The 22,654-nt window shown below is 41.0% G+C and overlaps 1 protein-coding gene across 2 annotated transcripts; it reads right to left on the reverse strand.

Moving 5' to 3' along the window:
• Positions 1-66: 66 nt before the first annotated feature.
• Positions 67-22,654, reverse strand: LOC139370056 (zinc finger protein 585A-like). Of its 2 annotated transcripts, XM_071109365.1 has the most exons (5): positions 22,438-22,654; positions 21,917-22,014; positions 21,538-21,715; positions 16,831-17,897; positions 67-1,020 (listed from the first exon to the last, which is right to left on the reverse strand). In XM_071109365.1, the coding sequence occupies exons 1-5, from the start codon at positions 22,652-22,654 to the stop codon at positions 70-72; spliced, it is 2,511 nt and encodes an 836-aa protein (XP_070965466.1). In that variant the 3' UTR covers positions 67-69. The 2 variants fall into 2 exon arrangements, with proteins under 2 accessions (XP_070965466.1, XP_070965467.1); XM_071109366.1 differs by lacking the exons at positions 16,831-17,897; positions 21,538-21,715; positions 21,917-22,014; positions 22,438-22,654 and adding an exon at positions 8,486-8,903 and having other exon boundaries at positions 67-1,076.

The raw sequence follows: 22,654 nt of genomic DNA on the forward strand, positions 1-22,654 counted from the left end.
TTCTGTAACCACTCCCTCTTCATGTGATGTGAAATATCAATTTCCACACTGGAAGTAGTGGTAAAGATTCTATCTTGTGTGTATTCTCTCATGTACTTTAAGATTCTGTGATGTGGTAAAACATTTTCCACACAGAGAGCATTGGTAGGGCTTCTCCCCTGTGTGTGTTCTTTCATGCACTTTTAAGTGCCCTGACAGGGTGAAACTCTTCCCACACTGGGAGCATTGGTAAGGCTTCTCCCCGGTGTGTGTTCTCTTGTGTTCTTTCATGTGCCCTGACCGGGCAAACCGCTTTCCACACTGGGAGCATTGGTAGGGTTTCTCTTTTGTGTGTATTCTCATGTGTATTTTTAGGCCTCCTGATTGTGTAAAACTTGTTCTACACTGGGAGCAGTGGAACGGCTTCTCCCCTGTGTGTTTACTTTTGTGTTCTTTCAATTGAACTAATGTGGTAAAGCTCTTTCCACACTGGGCGCATTTGTAAGGCTTCTCCCCCGTGTGTGTTCTTTCATGCACTTTTAGGTGACTTGACAGGGTAAAACGCTTCCCACACTGGGAGCATTGGTAAGGATTCTCCCCTGTGTGTGTTCTCTTATGTTCTTTCAAGTGTCCTGACTGGGTAAAACTCTTTCCACACTGGGAGCATTTGTAGGGTTTCTCTCTTGTGTGTGTCCTCGTATGGGTTCTCAAGTACCCTGACTGGGTAAAACGCTTCCCACAATGGGAGCATTGGTAAGGCTTTTCTCCTGTGTGTATTCGTTCATGTATTTTTAAGTTCCCTAACTGAGTAAAATGCTTTCCACAGTGGGAACAGTGGTGTGGTCTTGCTAAATGCTTCTCACCTGTGTGTGTTCTTTCATGCACTTTTAGGTGTCCTGACAGGGTAAAACGCTTCCCACACTGGGAGCATTGGTAAGGCTTTTCTCCTGTGTGTATTCGTTCATGTATTTTCAAGTTCCCTAACTGAGTTAAACTCTTTCCACACTGGGAGCAGCAGTGTCGCCTTGCTGGGTTGGATGTCTCTGGTTCCTCTGAAGGACTCTTCCCACTGTCAGAATGAAAGTCTGTTCTCTTTCCTGCCAAAGACAAACAGATTATTTAACTCGAAAATGAGATTTACTGAAGAAATGTGTGTTTAAAGTATTTATGGTTGTGAAACAATCTTGGTAGTGGTAGGATGGCAGTAGTCATGGTAGGGTGTTAGTATTTATGGTTGTGAAACAGTCTTGGTAGTGGTAGGATGGCAGTAGTCATGGTAGGGTGTTATGCGGATAAAATAAACATTGCTTTTAAAGCTGATACAACATACTCTCAGAAGCACAGTGGACTTTGTTTCACGTCTTTAGGCCTTACCATTGCTGAGATATTGCAATTGGTGTGACCGAAGTCTGGGTCAAAAGGTCATTAAATACGATGTCATATCTGGGCAAGAGTATCTGCTGGCGTCGTGCTTGACTGCCGCGTACTGCCTGGTACCTGTTTAGTTAACAGTGTTTGTTTTTCATTGTTTTTTTTTGTCTACTTTTAGGCCTGTTATTTTTTGTCAACTTTTAGAGCTAAGTGAGTTTTGTGACTTTTACCACCTTGGTTTAATAGTGCTAGCTAGCTTGCGTATTGGCTGTTTTTCCTACGTCTGAGTCTGGACTGCACTGGTTTGATAATATCCACCTGTTTAGCTTCTTCCTCTGATTGCTGGCCTCCTGGTTCCCTGACCCAGCTCTGGATTATTGCCTTGGGAATGTGTTTATTTGGGATTTCCCTCGCCATACATACTCTGACTCTCCCTCGCCATACATCTCTCTGGAATACCCATCAGATTACCCTCTGACTCTTCCTCGCCATACATCTCTCTGGAATACCCATCAGATTACCCTCTGACTCTCCCGTGGCCACACATCTCTCTGGAATACCCATCAGATTACCCTCTGACTGTCCCTCGCCATACATCTCTCTGGAAAACCCATCAGATTACCCTCTGACTCTCCCTCGCCATACATCTCTCTGGAAAACCCATCAGATTACCGTCTGACTCTCCCGTGGCCACACATCTCTCTGGAAAACCCATCAGATTACCCTCTGACTCTCCCTCGCCATACATCTCTCTGGAAAACCCATCAGATTACCCTCTGACTCTCCCGTGGCCACACATCTCTCTGGAATCTCTCCCGTGGCCACACATCTCTCTGGAATACCCATCAGATTACCCTCTGACTCTCCCGTGGCCCGGCGTAGCTCCTGCCTCCCCCCTCTGCTTATTTGCCGGCTAGCTCTACGGCCCCTTCCTTGAAGCGCTTCTCTTCCTGGCTGTTGCTCTGGTAACCCAGCCCCTATGAAGCAAGGTAAGACAAAGCAACCCTAACATTTCATCAGTCCTCTGCCTCAAATATTGTTCAAATGAAGCGGAAGATGTTAATCTGTGTTGTTGTTTGTGTCAAATTGCTTTGCTTTATCTTGGCCAGGTCGCAGTTGCAAATGAGAACTTGTTCTCAACTAGCCTACCTGGTTAAATAAAGGTGTTCTCAACTAGCCTACCTGGTTAAATAAAGGTGTTCTCAACTAGCCTACCTGGTTAAATAAAGGTGTTCTCAACTAGCCTACCTGGTTAAATAAAGGTGTTCTCAACTAGCCTACCTGGTTAAATAAAGGTGTTCTCAACTAGCCTACCTGGTTAAATAAAGGTGTTCTCAACTGGCCTACCTGGTTAAATAAAGGTGTTCTCAACTAGCCTACCTGGTTAAATAAAGGTGTTCTCAACTAGCCTACCTGGTTAAATAAAGGTGTTCTCAACTGGCCTACCTGGTTAAATAAAGGTGTTCTCAACTAGCCTACCTGGTTAAATAAAGGTGTTCTCAACTAGCCTACCTGGTTAAATAAAGGTGTTCTCAACTAGCCTACCTGGTTAAATAAAGGTGTTCTCAACTAGCCTACCTGGTTAAATAAAGGTGTTCTCAACTAGCCTACCTGGTTAAATAAAGGTGTTCTCAACTAGCCTACCTGGTTAAATAAAGGTGTTCTCAACTAGCCTACCTGGTTAAATAAAGGTGTTCTCAACTAGCCTACCTGGTTAAATAAAGGTGTTCTCAACTAGCCTACCTGGTTAAATAAAGGTGTTCTCAACTAGCCTACCTGGTTAAATAAAGGTGTTCTCAACTAGCCTACCTGGTTAGATAAAGGTGTTCTCAACTAGCCTACCTGGTTAAATAAAGGTGTTCTCAACTAGCCTACCTGGTTAAATAAAGGTGTTCTCAACTAGCCTACCTGGTTAAATAAAGGTGTTCTCAACTAGCCTACCTGGTTAAATAAAGGTGTTCTCAACTAGCCTACCTGGTTAAATAAAGGTGTTCTCAACTAGCCTACCTGGTTAAATAAAGGTGTTCTCAACTAGCCTACCTGGTTAAATAAAGGTGTTCTCAACTGGCCTACCTGGTTAAATAAAGGTGTTCTCAACTAGCCTACCTGGTTAAATAAAGGTGTTCTCAACTAGCCTACCTGGTTAAATAAAGGTGTTCTCAACTGGCCTACCTGGTTAAATAAAGGTGTTCTCAACTAGCCTACCTGGTTAAATAAAGGTGTTCTCAACTAGCCTACCTGGTTAAATAAAGGTGTTCTCAACTAGCCTACCTGGTTAAATAAAGGTGTTCTCAACTAGCCTACCTGGTTAAATAAAGGTGTTCTCAACTAGCCTACCTGGTTAAATAAAGGTGTTCTCAACTAGCCTACCTGGTTAAATAAAGGTGTTCTCAACTAGCCTACCTGGTTAAATAAAGGTGTTCTCAACTAGCCTACCTGGTTAAATAAAGGTGTTCTCAACTAGCCTACCTGGTTAAATAAAGGTGTTCTCAACTAGCCTACCTGGTTAAATAAAGGTGTTCTCAACTAGCCTACCTGGTTAAATAAAGGTGTTCTCAACTAGCCTACCTGGTTAGATAAAGGTGTTCTCAACTAGCCTACCTGGTTAAATAAAGGTGTTCTCAACTAGCCTACCTGGTTAAATAAAGGTGTTCTCAACTAGCCTACCTGGTTAAATAAAGGTGAAATAAAGAAATAAATAAAAACGCAATCTTAGCGAGAGGGCAAACCCCAGAAATATATGTTGGGTATCTCAGATTGTTCTGGTAATTCTCACATAGAAACTTAATGTGGAGACCTATTCATGCTTCCATTAAGACCCTATGATCTGTGAACCGTTCATGATACGAACAACATCTCGGTGTCTTACACTCCTTATAGCAGCGTTCCCCAACTTCCGGCCCGCGGACCGAATTTGGCCCACAGGTGTTTTTATTTGGCCCACCAAGTTTTCTGTGAAGAAAAAAATAATATTTATTTATATATATATATATATATATATATATATATATATATATATATATATATATATATATATATAAAAAAGTGTTATTGTTGGACATGAGACAACAACAAAAAACACCAGAAAAATCAGCTCCAAGTTTTTAATTTAAGAAATGACCCTTTTTGCTTCTTTTTAGGATCGTTTCTTTTAAACACGTCACATCTCTCTGAAGATATCTCCCATTTTATACATAGAAATGTACATTGTAGGTCATTAACCAATCACATCCCTCCTTGACGATTGCACGTTCAGCAAATCGCCAACAGAGAGAGGTCCCTTTTTTTTAATGCATTTTCACATTCACTGTGTTGGTGAAGCTCATAAAATGAAGCACAGCTTCAAAATGAACAAGAGAGCCCACTCTGGACATGTGAAGTAGGCCGAATTGAGGAGTACACTTTGACAAACAATATGCCTTCAAATGAACCAAATTAAAAAGGAGAACTTTTGAGATAAAATGAATATTTGAATGTTGAATAAATTGAAACTGACAGTATAACGACGCCTAGATGTTGTCTGCATCATGTAGGGGTCAGAGGTCATGGGGTCTGACAGTATAATGACTAGATGATGTCTGTATCACGTAGAGGTCATTGGGTCTGACAGAATAATGACGAGATGTTGTCTGTATCATGTACGGGTCAGAGGTTATGGGGTCTGACAGTATAATGACTAGATGATGGGTTCAGAGGTCATACGGTCATACAGTTTAATGACTAGATGTCTGTATCATGTAGGGTTCAGAGGTCATGGGGTCTGACAGGAGGCATGTAGAGGTCTAAAATGGCCACTTTCATCCTGATTTTCTCAAAAACGGTTTGTGATACAAATGTTTAAAAAAACATACATCCTTCCTCCTAATTACGTTTTTATGTGAGAATGACCAATACAATCTGAGATGCCCCCCAACATGTTGGGCTATCCTGGTGTAGAATCACTACTACACATGGCTTCTATCCTGGTGTAGAATCACTACTACACATGGCTTCTATCCTGGTGTAGAATCACTACTACACATGGCTTCTATCCTGGTGTGGAATCACTACTACACATGGCTTCTATCCTGGTGTGGAATCACTACTACACATGGCTTCTATCCTGGTGTGGAATCACTACTATCACTACTACACATGGCTTCTATCCTGGTGTGGAATCACTACTACACATGGCTTCTATCCTGGTGTAGAATCACTACTACACATGGCTTCTATCCTGGTGTAGAATCACTACTATCACTACTACACATGGCTTCTATCCTGGTGTGGAATCACTACTACACTTGGCTTCTATCCTGGTGTGGAATCAGTTCTACACATGGCTTCTATCCTGGTGTAGAATCATTACTACACATGGCTTCTATCCTGGTGTAGAATCATTACTACACATGGCTTCTATCCTGGTGTAGAATCACTACTATCACTACTACACATGGCTTCTATCCTGGTGTAGAATCACTACTAAACATGGCTTCTATCTTGGTGTGGAATCACTACTACACATGGCTTCTATCCTGGTGTAGAATCACTACTACACATGGCTTCTATCCTGGTGTAGAATCACTACTACACATGGCTTCTATCCTGGTGTGGAATCACTACTACACATGGCTTCTATCCTGGTGTAGAATCACTACTACACATGGCTTCTATCCTGGTGTAGAATCACTACTATCACTATTACACATGGCTTCTATCCTGGTGTAGAATCACTATTATCACTACTACACATGGCTTCTATCCTGGTGTGGAATCACTACTACACATGGCTTCTATCCTGGTGTAGAATCACTACTACACATGGCTTCTATCCTGGTGTGGAATCACTACTACACATGGCTTCTATCCTGGTGTAGAATCACTACTACACATGGCTTCTATCCTGGTGTAGAATCATTACTACACATGGCTTCTATCCTGGTGTGGAATCACTACTACACATGGCTTCTATCCTGGTGTAGAATCACTACTACACATGGCTTCTATCCTGGTGTAGAATCACTACTACACATGACTTCTATTCTGGTGTGGAATCACTACTACACATGGCTTCTATCCTGGTGTAGAATCATTACTACACGTGGCTTCTATCCTGGTGTAGAATCACTACTATCACTACTACACATGGCTTCTATCCTGGTGTAGAATCACTACTACACATGGCTTCTATCCTGGTGTGGAATCACTACTACACATGGCTTCTATCCTGGTGTAGAATCACTACTATCACTACTACACATGGCTTCTATCCTGGTGTAGAATCACTACTAAACATGGCTTCTATCTTGGTGTGGAATCACTACTACACATGGCTTCTATCCTGGTGTAGAATCACTACTACACATGGCTTCTATCCTGGTGTAGAATCACTACTACACATGGCTTCTATCCTGGTGTGGAATCACTACTACACATGGCTTCTATCCTGGTGTAGAATCACTACTACACATGGCTTCTATCCTGGTGTAGAATCACTACTATCACTATTACACATGGCTTCTATCCTGGTGTAGAATCACTATTATCACTACTACACATGGCTTCTATCCTGGTGTGGAATCACTACTACACATGGCTTCTATCCTGGTGTAGAATCACTACTACACATGGCTTCTATCCTGGTGTGGAATCACTACTACACATGGCTTCTATCCTGGTGTAGAATCACTACTACACATGGCTTCTATCCTGGTGTAGAATCATTACTACACATGGCTTCTATCCTGGTGTGGAATCACTACTACACATGGCTTCTATCCTGGTGTAGAATCACTACTACACATGGCTTCTATCCTGGTGTAGAATCACTACTACACATGACTTCTATTCTGGTGTGGAATCACTACTACACATGGCTTCTATTCTGGTGTAGAATCACTACTACACATGGCTTCTATCCTGGTGTGGAATCACCACTATCACTACTACACGTGGCTTCTATCCTGGTGTGGAATCACTACTACACATGGCTTCTATCCTGGTGTAGAATCACTACTACACATGGCTTCTATCCTGGTGTAGAATCACTACTACACATGGCTTCTATCCTGGTGTAGAATCATTACTACACGTGGCTTCTATCCTGGTGTAGAATCATTACTACACGTGGCTTCTATCCTGGTGTAGAATCACTACTATCACTACTACACATGGCTTCTATCCTGGTGTAGAATCACTACTACACATGGCTTCTATCCTGGTGTGGAATCACTACTACACATGGCTTCTATCCTGGTGTAGAATCACTACTATCACTACTACACATGGCTTCTATCCTGGTGTGGAATCACTACTATCACTACTACACATGGCTTCTATCCTGGTGTAGAATCACTACTATCACTACTACACATGGCTTCTATCCTGGTGTAGAATCACTACTACACATGGCTTCTATCCTGTTGTGGAATCACTACTATCACTACTACACATGGCTTCTATCCTGGTGTAGAATCACTACTATCACTACTACACATGGCTTCTATCCTGGTGTAGAATCACTACTATACATTATTAACACATGGCTCCACACCATAACTCGCAGCTCAGACACTTGAGTCAGGACAAAGTGGAGTTAATCTGCCTCCTGATTGGCCCTTAACCTGCCTAGGAGAAGATTTGAGTTGAATGATTTGTTGCCATAGAAACTTAGCTGGCTAAGAGGTAAGCCACCTTCAACGGTTATCCTTAGTTGAATTCAGAATTGACTCTGTCCAGGACTTTATATTTAATATTCCCCTCCATCCACATTGACTGATGGACAAGACTCTGTCCAGGACTCTATATTTAATGTTCCACTCCATCCACAGCGACTGATGGACAAGACTCTGTCCAGGACTCTATATTTAATGCTCCACTCCATCCACTGATGGAGAACCTATTATATTCATACAGAGCGCAGGAATGTAAATCAGCTCTCTACCTTTATCAAAGAAAGAACAGTAGAATGCATTTAATCCATTGTTACGTTTTGTTGGTGGTCTCCACTATTTGTAACTTCAACAATCCCTACAGTACAGAAGAACAACATATTCAACTGTACAATATCAGTACAATACCCCCTTAAAAAAACACACACACACACACACACACACACATATTCAACGTTTTTACCCGTTTTTGAGACAGTACTCACTGGTGTTAATGATATCTCCAGTCTCCTCTTCCTCCAACGAGACAGTCATCTCCTCCTCTTTCACTCTAAAAACGTCTTCCTCTACCTTTACTGTCATCGCCGCCTCCTCTTTCACTCCAAACAACGCATCGTCTTGTTTCTCTTCAACCTCTTCTTTCACGGTAAAATCTTTCTCCTCTTTCACTCCAAAAAACGCATCGTCTTGTTTCTCTTCCTCCTCTTCTTTCACGGTATAATCATTCTCCTCTTTCACTCCGAAAGCTTCTTTCTCTTCTTCTTTCAATGTACCAGCTTCACCCTCTACTTCTTGTTTTACTGTAACAGCCTCCTCTTCCTTCTCCTCTTTCACGGGAGTTTCTGTCTCCGTCCATCCGACCTCCCCTTCTTTAGCAGGGAGGGAGTAGTTTAGGGAGCTCATATTCGGAGATGTTATCTAGCTAACGTTAGCTAGTTACCGTTAGCGACTAGCCTAGTGGTAATGTAACCATCCAGCTAGCTGACTGACAACCACAACGTAAATATGCTATTAAATGGGGTAACTGGTAGATACGACGAAAGTGTGTTGCTAATAATCACAGATAGCGTCTAAAGGGCTCCAATGTTTCTGCTATGTTTGTTAGCAAGCTGCTGAACAATGGTGGCCGACTAGCTGCTGTTGTGGTTGCCAGGTCTAGATACAATTTCTATCTATAACAATGACCACTCCAAACCCGCCCAGAAGGCCTGAAAACGAACGCACCCTCTAAAAAAAACTAAAACAACATTTCGCAGCAACATCGGAGTTGCCAGATTTAGTCAAACTCCTTTTCCAGGACGTTATCGAGCGATTTAACGATTTAAGTAGGAATATCAACTTAACTTGCAACAATGTAAGAAGCAACATTCGGTTTCCCATTGAAACAATAATTCTTGCGAGCTAAAGGTGACTAAAAATAATTTAATTATGTCGCAAGAGAAATTATAATTCGCCATCATTAAATTTGCCGTATCATTTTCCATCAATGGATGTCGATTTAACTCGTTTGTCTGTTATGATTGTAAATAAATCCCGTATGGCACGTGCATAATAGCTACAGATAAATCCAACAGGAGAGTGTGAGGGATGAAAGTTGGACAGAGGATCTCAACCTCTGTGCAAGAAACACTTGGATGAATTATAAAAACGAATGTTAGGCAATTTTCTGGCAATTGTGACGTTATTGTGTCCCAGATGTTAAGACTACAAACGTTAAGACTACAAACGTTTGTCATTTCAACAGGCATAGATTTACTGACTAAACTCTGGGTTTATGACTGCAATTAACCTTTGCCATGGGTTGGTTAGCTAGATGCAGGTCCCCGATAGGCCTACATCTAATTTCAGATAGCCTTTCAGTAACCTAGGCAATATGTAAAATGATCGATTTAGCGGCTTGCTTAGTTCAAATGGACAGACTCATTTATTCGACATGAAGAGTGAGGCGATTTCGAGGTAAGAAGCGCTTCCGTTGCCCTGCTGGGATAGGCTACTGAGGATGAGGTCGCATTAACATGGATATGAACCGAATAGGCTACTGAGGATGAGGTCGCATTAACATGGATGACTCATGAATGTTCTCATCAGTATTATTAAAACATGGGAACATTCATGAGGTAGTGAGGGTTTTAATACTGATGGGACATGAGGTAGTGAGTGTTTTAATACTGATGGGACATGAGGTAGTGAGGGTTTTAATAATACTGATGGGAACATTCATGAGGTAGTGAGGGTTTTAATACTGATGGGACATTCATGAGGTAGTGAGGGTTTTAATACTGATGGAACATTCATGAGGTAGTGAGGGTTTTAATACTGATGGGACATTCATGAGGTAGTGAATGTTTTAATACTGATGGGACATTCATGAGGTAGTGAATGTTTTAATACTGATGGGACATGAGGTAGTGAATGTTTTAATACTGATGGGACATTCATGAGGTAGTGAGTGTTTTAATACTGATGGGACATGAGGTAGTGAATGTTTTAATACTGATGGGACATTCATGAGGTAGTGAATGTTTTAATACTGATGGGACATGAGGTAGTGAATGTTTTAATACTGATGGGACATTCATGAGGTAGTGAGTGTTTTAATACTGATGGGACATTCATGAGGTAGTGAATGTTTTAATACTGATGGGACATTCATGAGGTAGTGAATGTTTTAATACTGATGGGACATGAGGTAGTGAATGTTTTAATACTGATGGGACATTCATGAGGTAGTGAGTGTTTTAATACTGATGGGACATGAGGTAGTGAGGGTTTTAATAATACTGATGGGAACATTCATGAGGTAGTGAGGGTTTTAATACTGATGGGAACATTCATGAGGTAGTGAGTGTTTTAATAATACTGATGGGACATTCATGAGGTAGTGAGTGTTTTAATAATACTGATGGGAACATTCATGAGGTAGTGAGGGTTTTAATACTGATGGGACATGAGGTAGTGAGGGTTTTAATACTGATGGGAACATTCATGAGGTAGTGAGGGTTTTAATACTGATGGGAACATTCATGAGGTAGTGAGGGTTTTAATACTGATGGAACATTCATGAGGTAGTGAGGGTTTTAATAATACTGATGGGAACATTCATGAGGTAGTGAGGGTTTTAATACTGATGGGACATTCATGAGGTAGTGAGGGTTTTAATACTGATGGAACATTCATGAGGTAGTGAGGGTTTTAATACTGATGGGAACATTCATGATGTAGTGAGTGTTTTAATAATACTGATGGGAACATGAGGTAGTGAGGGTTTTAATAATACTGATGGAACATTCATGATGTAGTGAGGGTTTTAATACTGATGGGAACATTCATGATGTAGTGAGTGTTTTAATAATACTGATGGGAACATGATGTAGTGAGTGTTTTAATACTGATGGAACATTCATGATGTAGTGACTGTTTTAATAATACTGATGGAAACATTCATGAGGTAGTGAGTTTTTTAATACTTTTATGTCAACAACTTATCAATGTTATCATAACGTCATCACATTTTCATACACCTTTAGCTTGATGACAAGTTACACAAATTATCTCAATGAAACACAATGACTAAATTAAAGAGGTTTCAAGGTTAGAATAAATAAAATGAAAATGATATTAATCTATTTGTTAATTAGAATTTATAAATATCCAAATGATGAACATGAAGGGTTTATATCCAAATCGTACAATGAGCATCTAAGGGTTTATGTACCAATCATACAATGAGCATCTACGCGTTTATGTACCAATCATACAATGAGCATCTAAGGGTTTATGTACCAATCATACAATGAGCATCTGAGGGTTTATGTACCAATCATACAATGAGCATCTAAGGGTTTATGTACCAATCATACAATGAGCATCTGAGGGTTTATGTACCAATCATACAATGAGCATCTGAGGGTTTATGTACCAATCATACAATGAGCATCTGAGGGTTTATGTACCAATCATACAATGAGCATCTGAGGGTTTATGTACCAATCATACAATGAGCATCTAAGGGTTTATGTACCAATCATGCAATGAGCATCTAAGGGTTTATGTACCAATCACACAATGAGCATCTAAGGGTTTATGTACCAATCATACAATGAGCATCTCAGGGTTTATGTACCAATCATACAATGAGCATCTAAGGGTTTATGTACCAATCATACAATGAGCACCTAAGGGTTTATGTACCAATCATACAATGAGCATCTAAGGGTTTATGTACCAATCATACAATGAGCATCTAAGGGTTTATGTACCAATCATACAATGAGCATCTAAGGGTTTATGTACCAATCATACAATGAGCATCTAAGGGTTTATGTGCCAATCATACAATGAGCATCTAAGGGTTTATGTACCAATCATACAATGAGCATCTAAGGGTTTATGTACCAATCATACAATGAGCATCTAAGGGTTTATGTACCAATCATACAATGAGCATCTAAGGGTTTATGTACCAATCATACAATGAGCATCTAAGGGTTTATGTACCAATCATACAATGAGCATCTAAGGGTTTATGTACCAATCATACAATGAGCATCTAAGGGTTTATGTGCCAATCATACAATGAGCACCTAAGGGTTTATGTGCCAATCATACAATGAGCACCTGAGGGTTTATGTACCAATCATACAATGAGCATCTGAGGGTTTATGTACCAATCATACAATGAGCATCTAAGGGTTTATGTACCAATCATACAATGAGCATCTAAGGGTTTATGTACCAATCATACAATGATCATCTAAGGGTTTATGTACCAATCATACAATGAGCATCTAAGGGTTTATATCAAAACAAAATACACATTAAATTTCCCAATCTGATTTTAGATGTGATCATGTCTCAACATGAAACAAAAACAAAAGTAGGTCTAGATTTCATATATGGAATTAGATGTCAGAGATATATTAATTAGATGTCAGATATATATTAATTAGATGTCAGAGATATATTAATTCGATGTCAGAGATATATTAATTAGATGTCAGAGATGGAATTAGATGTCAGATACAGAATTAGATGTCAGAGATGAAATTAGATGTCAGAGATATATTAATTAGATGTCAGAGATGAAATTAGATGTCAGAGATATATTAATTAGATGTCAGAGATATATTAATTAGATGTCAGAGATGGAATTAGATTTAATATATATATAATTTGTTTTCATGTGGCATGAACAAAAACACACTCCCTTTAAAAAAAAACTCCCTTAAAGATAGAAGCAAAAGAGAGGTAGAAGTAAGCAGTGAACACAGTCTGTTGATCAGGAAGATGTCTCTGAAGTTCAACTGGGGGAGAGAGAGAAAAAGAACAACCGGTTTAGACTCTGCCAAGTTGAACCACCCAGAGGCCAGGCGTCAGTTCAACATCATCCCTAAACAATATATTTAATCGTCCCCCACAAGGAAGTGGATAGGACCACCTACGCTTTTGAACCGGCCAATGGAAGAGGCTGGCAAGACAGTTCTGGGCTGTAGGAGGGAAAAACAGTCGCTATCATCCGCAACATGGAAGACAATGGAACAATGGAACAATGTCAAGAAACGCATCAGGTGCATCAAATCTGAAAGACAAAAGCCCCCTGAATAGCCATATAAAAAACACTTTTGCCACTATGGAATCTCTCCCAAAATAGTCAATGTCATTGAGACTTTCTACACCGATTTCTGCTGTCAGGTTGTCTGTAATGGACAAGGATGCCCCCCCCCCCCCCCCCCCCCCCCCCCCCCCCCCCCGACCCAATGACTGGTTTATGACACAGATCCTGAAAAATGGCAAGAGGGCCATCAGATGGACCAGATCACCTCAACTCTAGAAGACCTGGTTTATGACACAGATCCTGAAAAATGGCAAGAGGGGCATCAGATGGACCGGATCACCTCAACTCTAGAAGACCTGGTTTATGCAGATGAACCTGCTCTCCAGCAAGAAAAAAAAGTTGACAAGCTCAAACACATCCCTCCAAATTGGTTTGAAAAATCAATTAAAGAAAAGCAAGCTCATGAAGAAAAAAAACATAAAACAGACACATCCGTTAACACGGTCCAGTGTGGCTCAGTTGGTAGTAGCTTGCAATGCCAGTGTTGAGGGTTTGATTCCCACGGGGGACCTGTACGAAAACATATGCACTCACTGCTGTAAGTCTCTCTGGATACGAATATCTCTGGATATAGATACTTTTGTACCTGTTTCCTCCAGCATCTTCACAATGTCCTTTGCTGTTGTTCTGGGATTGATTTGCACTTTTTGCACCAAAGTACGTTCATCTCTAGGAGACGGGTCTCTTTTCTGAGCAGTATGACGGCTGCGTGGTCCCATGGTGTTTATACTTGCGTACTATTGTTTGTACAGATGAACATGGTACCTTCAGGCATTTGGAAATCGCTCCCAAGGATGAATCAGACTTGTGGATGTCTACATTTGTTTTCTGAGGTCTTGGCTGATTTCTTTTGATTTTCCCCTGATGTCAAGCAAAGAGGCACTGAGTTTGAAGGTAGGCCTTGAAATACACCCACACCTCCAATTGACTTAAATTATGTAAATTAGCCTATCAGAAGCATCTAAAGCCATGTCATAATTTTCTGGAATTTTGCACAGTCAACCTAGTGTATGTAAACTTCTGACCCACTGGAATTGTGATACAGTGAATTATAAGTGAAATAATCTGTCTGTAAACAATTGTTGGAAAAAATTACTTGTGTCATGCACAAAGTAGATGTCCTAACCGACTTGCCAAAACTATAGTTTGTTAACAAGACATTTGTGGAGTGATTGAAAAACAAGTTTTAATGACTCCAACCTAAGTGTATGTAAACTTCCAACTTCAACTGTGTGTATATATATATATACTACAGCAAGATAATGACCCAAAACATACCTCCAGGCGATGTCAGAACTACCTTAGAAGAAAAGAACAAGACGGTAGTCTTCAAATCATGGAGTGGCCAGCACAGTCTCTCCAGCCTTAAACCCCATGGTGCTGTTTTGGGATCAACTGTGCCAAAGGGCGAAAGCAAAGAAACCAGTGCAACACATTTGTGAGAATTTCTGTAACAATGTTGGGAAGAACATTCCAAACAATAATTTTATTTCCATTGTAGAAAGAATGCCACGAGTTTGTTCGGCTGTTATGTCTGCAAAAGGTTCTAGAAGAAAAAGAAACGCACACCTATTGAGGCGAGGTGCTGGCTAGCGGAGTAGAAAACTTGAAAACTCAAGAGAGCCGCACACTCTAGGAGCTCAGATGCGAAAATGTAATTACCAACAGCCAAGCTGTCTTCATCAGGGTATAATCACAAACACTGCGGGATGACTCGTTTATGTCGTGTCAAAAGACACAGGTGTCTGTAATCATGGCCAAGAGTGGCCTAATATCATTGGTTAATTATCAAATATTAAAATGTCACACAAAGAACAGCATACAAACAACAAATGGATAGCATACGATCATAGATTAATTTGACTACACAAGCTTACAAACAATTACAATGGCAAAGTCACAATAATCACAAGAATGGCTTCAGATCAAAGTCTACGTTGAGACAGAAAGGGAGCAAGGGTCTTTAAGTTAAAGATCCAGGCAGCCTCTCGTATTAACAATAAATTATCAAGGTCACCCCCTCTCCTAGGGAGGGTGACATGTTCGATGCCAATATAACACAGAGACGAAATCGAGTGGCCTGTCTTGGAGGCATCCCGCAGTGTTTGTGATTATACCCTGATGAAGACAGCTTGGAGCTCCTAGAGGGTGATTATACCCTGATGAAGACAGCTTGGAGCTCCTAGAGTGTGATTATACCCTGATGAAGACAGCTTGGAGCTCCTAGAGTGTGATTATACCCTGATGAAGACAGCTTGGAGCTCCTAGAGTGTGATTATACCCTGATGAAGACAGCTTGGAGCTCCTAGAGTGTGATTATACCCTGATGAAGACAGCTTGGAGCTCCTAGAGTGTGATTATACCCTGATGAAGACAGCTTGGAGCTCCTAGAGGGTGATTATACCCTGATGTGCGGCTCTGAGTCAAAAAATGTTGATTACATTTTGATAAATAAAAAGATTCCATTATTTATTCATTTTGTCTCCAATTGTTTATTTGTTCGATGCTTTAATTTCAGAGTACATGAAAAAATTAGGTGTTCTAAAAGTTTTGAACAGTAGCAGGCTGGTAAGGCTAACGTTAGCAGGTTGGTAAGGCTAACGTTAGCAGGTTGGTAAGGCTAACGTTAGCAGGCTGGTAAGGCTAACGTTAGCAGGCTGGTAAGGCTAACGTTAGCAGGCTGGTAAGGCTAGTTAGCTAGAAACCTTGCAAGTTGATTTGTAACAATAAATTCATAAAATATTTGTTTGTTAGTTTGATGAAAATGTCAATTGAAACCAGTAGTCATGAGTGAAAATTATTGTTTAACTTAAAGTCATACATGTTAATGTATTTCTGGTGGAGTTTACTACCTAATTATCCCCAACATCATTCTGAGATAACAGTATATATGTACATTTACCCCCCAAAATATATGGGTAATTGGAAATGATGCAGACAATTACATTGATGGAATCTACAATCTATGATCAATAGTAAAGCTGATCATCCCCCAAGGACCGAGTTGAGGAAAAACTGCTCTAATTGGATTTTTTCTCTCAAATTGAGGACAGAGTACGATATACAAAATATGATATACGGAGTACGGAAAACACTGGAAAGTCAAGACACATTCAGAGTCTCTGGGGACTACTGACCCACCATGTATTGGACCTTTATCTGTCCCACTGTTCAGAAGCCTTCATCTTCCCGATGTCATACTGTTCAGAAGCCAACATCTTGATCTCCTCTGTGTTTTATCTCATGTTTTCTCGTGTTACCTAACTCTGTAAAACTCTTTTCACAATGGGAGCAGTGGTAAGGCTTCTCCCCTGTGTGTATTCGTTCATGAGTTTTCAGGTTACACAAGTGGGTAAAACTCTTTCTACACTGGGAGCAGTTGTAGGGCTTCTCCCCTGTGTGTATTCTATCGTGTGTTTTCAGGTTACTTAAGTGGGTAAAACTCTTTCCACAATGGGAGCAGTGGTACGGCTTTTCTCCTGTATGCATTCTCTCATGTATTTTCAGGCTCCCTAACGTTGTAAAACTCTTTCCACACTGGGAGCAGTGGTACGGCTTTTCTCCTGTATGCATCCGCTCATGTATTTTCAGGCTCCCCAACATTGTAAAACTCTTTCCACACTGGGAGCAGTGGTGAGGCTTCTCCCCCGTCTGTATTCTCTCATGTCGTTTCAGGTCCCTTAACTTGTTAAAACCCTTTTCAAACTGGGAGCCGTGGTGAGGCTTCTCCCCTGTGTGTATTCTCTCATGTTGGTTCAGGTGGGCTTTCTGGTTAAAACTCTTTCCACACTGGGAGCAATGGTAAGGCTTCTCCCCTGTGTGTATTCTCGCATGTTGTTTCAGGTATCCTTTCTGGTTAAAACTCTTTCCACACTGGGAGCAGTGGTACAGCTTTTCTCCTGTATGTATTCTCTCATGTATTTTCAGGCTCCCAAATGTTGTATAACTCTTTCCACACTGGGAGCAGTGGTAACGCTTCTCCCCTGTGTGTATACGCTCATGTGTTTTCAGGTTACATAACTGGGTAAAACTCTTTCCACACCGGGAGCAGTGGTAAGGCTTCTCCCCTGTGTGTATTCTCTCGTGTTGTTTCAGGTCCCTTAACCGGTTACAACCCGTTCCACACTGGGAGCAGTGGTAAGGCTTCTCCCCTGTGTGTATTCTCTTATGTGTTTTCAGGTTACGTATGTGGTTAAAACTCTTTTCACACTGGGAGCACTGGTGTCGTCTTGCTGGTTTGGACGTCCCTGGCTCTGGTTCTTCTGAGTCTGGTCTTTCTCCTGCCAAAGACAGAGTGTTTATTTAAATAGAGACATGAATGAAACCTCCACATGATAAAGGGTCAATCCTATTGAGATCCCTCAATAACCTGGGGCCAGTTTTAATCTTGGTGTGATTTTAAAACAAATGATGTTGTAGAGCTTCCTGGTAATTACTGCTATGTTTACATTACTTATTATTCTTTCTGTTTTAGAAATCAGAACACAAAAAAATTAAACAGTTCTCGGACACTGAAGACACAGACGTCGCTGGATTCCAATCGAGCAGGTGGTTCTAAATATATAACATTCATAGCTGTATGATACAGAATGTGACGTACACACTTCTTTAAACCTAAAATAAAGTAATTTTGTGTGGAAGTCCAAAGCTTGTTTTCACGCCGAAGACACAAAGCACATCAGTAACATCTCCCCGTTGTTGAAAGGGTTTCTTGAGATGTTCATACATTTTCTACATTTTTGACTAATCGCTGATGTTATGACTTTTCGGGTAGAGTAAAAAGTCTGGTGAAATATTTTGGGGAGATGTTCCTAAAACTATATAGCCACATTACAAAATATGAAAAGGCTTGTTCATTCACATGTTATGAATTCGCTAGGACATCATATGTTCCTAAAACTGATAGCAACTATACTGAACAAAAAAATATAAACGCAACATGTAAAGTGTTGGTCCCATGTTTCATGAGCTGAAATAAAAGATTGCAGAATTTTGTTGCACAATGTTGTTTCTGTCCCTGGTAGTGAACATTTATCCTTTGCCAAGATAATCCATCCACCTGACAGGTGTGGCATATCAAGAAGCTGATTAAAAAGCATTATCATTACTCAGGTGCACCTTGTGCTGGGGATAATAAAAGGCTACTCGAAAATGTGCAGTTTGTTCACACAACAATGCCACAGATCTCTGAGGGAGCGGGCAATTGGCATGCTGACTGCAGGAATGTCCACTGGAGCTGTTGTCAGGGAATTGAATGTACAGTACCAGTCAAAAGGTTGGACTCACCTACTCATTCAAGGGTTTTTCTTTATTTTTTTACATTGTGGAATAATAGTGAAGACATCAAAACTAGGAAAAAACAATATGGAATCATGTAGTAACCAAAAGAAGTGTTAAACAAAGGAGTTCCCACACCCTTGCTTTCTCTCAACCAGTTTCACCTGGAATCCCTTTCCAACAGTCTTGTAGGAGTTCCCACATATGCTGAAAACTTGTTGGCTGCTTTTCCTTCACCCTGCGGTCCAACTAATCCCAAACCATCTCGATTTGGTTGAGGTTAGGGGGTTGTGGAGGCCAGGTCATCTAATGCAGCACTCTCCTTGGTAAAATAGCCCTTACACTACCTGGAGGTGTGTCGGGTCATTGTCCTGTTGAAAAGCAAATTACAGTCCAACTAAGCCCAAACTAGATGGGATGGCATATCGCTGCAGAATGCTGTGGTAGCCATGCTGGTTAAGTGTGCCTTGAATTCAAAATAAAATCACTGATATAGTCAACAGCAAAGCACCCACACCTACACACCATCACACCTCCTTCTCCATGCTTCACGGTGGGAACCACACATGTGGAGATCATCTGTTCATCTACTCCGCGTCTCACAAAGACATGATGTCACAAAGACACTTGGAACCAAAAATCTCAAATTCGGATTCATCAGACCAAAGGACAGATATCCACCGGTCTAATGTCCATTGCTCATGTTTCTTGGCCCAAGCAAGTCTCTTCTTCTTATTGGTGTCCTTTAGTAGGGTTTTCTTTGCAGCAATTCAACCATGAAGGCCTGATTCACACAGTCTCCTCTGAACAGTTGACGTTGAGATGTGTCTGTTACTTGAACTCTGTGAAGCATGTGTTTAGGCTGCAATTTCTGAGGCTGGTAACTCTAATGAACTTATCCTCTGCAGCAGAGGTAACTCTGGGTCTTCCTTTCCTGTGGCAGTCCTCTTGAGAGCCAGTTTCATCATAGCGCTTGATCGTTTTTGCGACTGCACTTGAAGAAACATTTTCCTGATTGACTGACCTTAAAGTAATGGACTGTCATTTCACTTTGCTTATTTGAGCTGTTGTTGCCATAATATGGACTTGGTCTATTACCAAATAGGGCTGTCTTCTGTATACCACCCCTACCTCATCACAACACTGTATACCCCCCCTACCTCATCACAACACTGTATACCACCCCACCTCATCACAACACTGTATACCCCTCCTACCTCATCACAACACTGTATACCCCCCCTACCTGTATACCCCCCCTACCTCATCACAACACTATATACCCCCCCTACCTCATCACAACACTGTATACCACCCCTACCTCATCACAACACTGTATACCACCCCTACCTCATCACAACACTGTATACCCCCCCTACCTCATCACAACACAACTGAGTGGCTCCAACGCCAACTCCAATTAAGAACTAAATAAATTCCACAAATTAACTTAACAAGGCACACATGTTAATTGAAATGCATTCCAGGTGACTACCTCATGAAGCTGGTTGAGAGAATGCCTAGAGTGTGCAAAGCTGTCATCATCAAGGCAAAGGGTGGCTACTTTGAAGAATCTTAAATATACAATTTTACTCAATTTTGTTGCCAGCGGTTTAGACATTAATGTCTGTGTGTGGAGTTATTTTGAGGGGACAGCAGATTTACACTGTTATACAAGCTGTACACTCACTAATTTACATTGTTGCAAAGTGTCATTTCTTCAGTGTTGTCACATGAAAATATATACTCAAATATTTACAAAAATGTAAGGGGTGTACTCACTTTTGTGATATACTGTATATTTTGATTTGTTTAACACTTTTTGGTTACTACATGATGTGCTATTTCGTAGTTGATGTCTTCACTATTATTCTACAATGTAGAACATAGTAAAAATAAAGATAAACCCTGGAATGAGTCGGTGTCCCCACACTTTTGACTGGTACTGTACATTCCTCTACGCTACGCTGCCTCCAACGTTGTTTTAGAGAATTTGGCAGTATGTCCAAACTGGCCTCACAAACACAGACCACGAATAACCGCCCAGGACCTCCACAGGAGGACCTCCACAGCCAATAGTGTTTTATTATGTAATCGATCACATGGGTTGAAAAGTGTTTTTTCTCGCAGATAATCAAACAATTCAAAGCCAAAGGCCTATAGCTTTAATAAAAGAACAAACACACTGCGGATTTCTGAATAATTCATTAACTGGCAAAGTAGCAAAGGGACGGCCGCATCCAGAAACAAGCCACAAGTCACGTGACACTACAGGGAGAGAGCAGCTGTTTCAGTACAGCACTACAGGGAGAGAGCAGCTGTTTCAGTACAGCACTACAGGGAGAGAGAGGGGGAGCAGCTGTTTCAGTACAGCACTACAGGGAGAGAGAGAGGGAGCAGCTGTTTCAGTACAGCACTACAGGGAGAGAGAGGGAGAGCAGCTGTTTCAGTACAGCACTACAGGGAGAGAGAGGGGTAGAAGGAAAACTCCACTGGACTAGTTTCAATGTATGGAATCATTGGTTGTCCTGGTAACAGATACCAGTCTATCTTCCTGTCAACTAACATAACTCTGCTGGTTGTCCTAGTAACAGATACCGGTGGGCAGATCTATTGTATTTGTTCAAACTAAACTACAGCACTTACTTTGATGTGTCAAATCTGATCCTTTCTTCTCTTCTCCTCCTCTCACAGTTCCACTCAGCCCCGTTGTTTTCCTGCAGTCCACCAGCAGCACAGACAACCTCTTTATACCCAGCAGTAAGGCGCTACCGGGAAAGGCATGACACGGGGACTCCAGGAGGGAGGAAGGGCTAGCGTTGTCCTGGTAACCACAAAGAGGGGACACAGACACATATCATTATGGATGCTGATGCCACTGTTGTCATAAAGTGCTTTACAGAAACCCAGTCCAGAGCCCGATAGACAAAGCTGTATGCTAGACCAGACCAAGCTGTATGCTAGACCAGACCAAGCTGTATGCTAGACCAGACCAAGCTGTTTGCTAGTCCAGACCAATCTGTACCATCTGGTGTTCTGATCTGGAGAGACTCTTCTCTGCCTCGTCAGCATCAGGATGTTGTTGAGGCTCCCCAGAGGATCCACCATAGTCATGTCTCTCTCCTGTGTGAACTAGAACATCAAACAGGTGGTAAACTTATGATCTACTATTACAATCACAAAGGGTCTTAGAAGAGGCATTAATATCTCTAAACAGGGCCTAAAATGCAAATGTAAAAGCATTGTTCGACAAAATGGCCTTTTCCGTCCCTTTGATATTTTAAGTAGAGATTTTGTTTCAATATTGAATTTTAAAAGCCTGTTATACTAGATGAGGGGAACTTTAATATAGACAACATGGAGAATTCAATACATCGAATTGAAAAGTCCCTAAAATATATGAACCAATGGCAGATTGACCCTTTAACAATTCCTACAGTACTGAACAACATATTCAAGTGTAGAACTTCAGTAGAATGCCACTTTAAAACCACACATTAGTTCAACAACTGCATAGTTTGTGTCCCTGTTGAAGACAGTACTCACTGGTGTTAATCTGATATTCTGTCTCTTCCTCTTTCACTGCCAAAACGTCTTCCCCCTTCACCTTTATTGAGATAGCATCCCCTTCCTCTCCAAAAGGTTCATTATCTTCTTTCACTATAACAGCCTCCTCTTCCTCCTTTTTCATTCTGAAAGATTCTTTCACTATAACAGCCTCTTCTTCCTTCACTATAACAGTCTCCTCTTCCTCCTTTTTCAT

The sequence above is a fragment of the Oncorhynchus clarkii genome, chromosome 17, assembly GCF_045791955.1.
Source record: "Oncorhynchus clarkii lewisi isolate Uvic-CL-2024 chromosome 17, UVic_Ocla_1.0, whole genome shotgun sequence".
In the NCBI taxonomy this organism is placed as follows: Eukaryota; Metazoa; Chordata; class Actinopteri; order Salmoniformes; family Salmonidae; genus Oncorhynchus; species Oncorhynchus clarkii.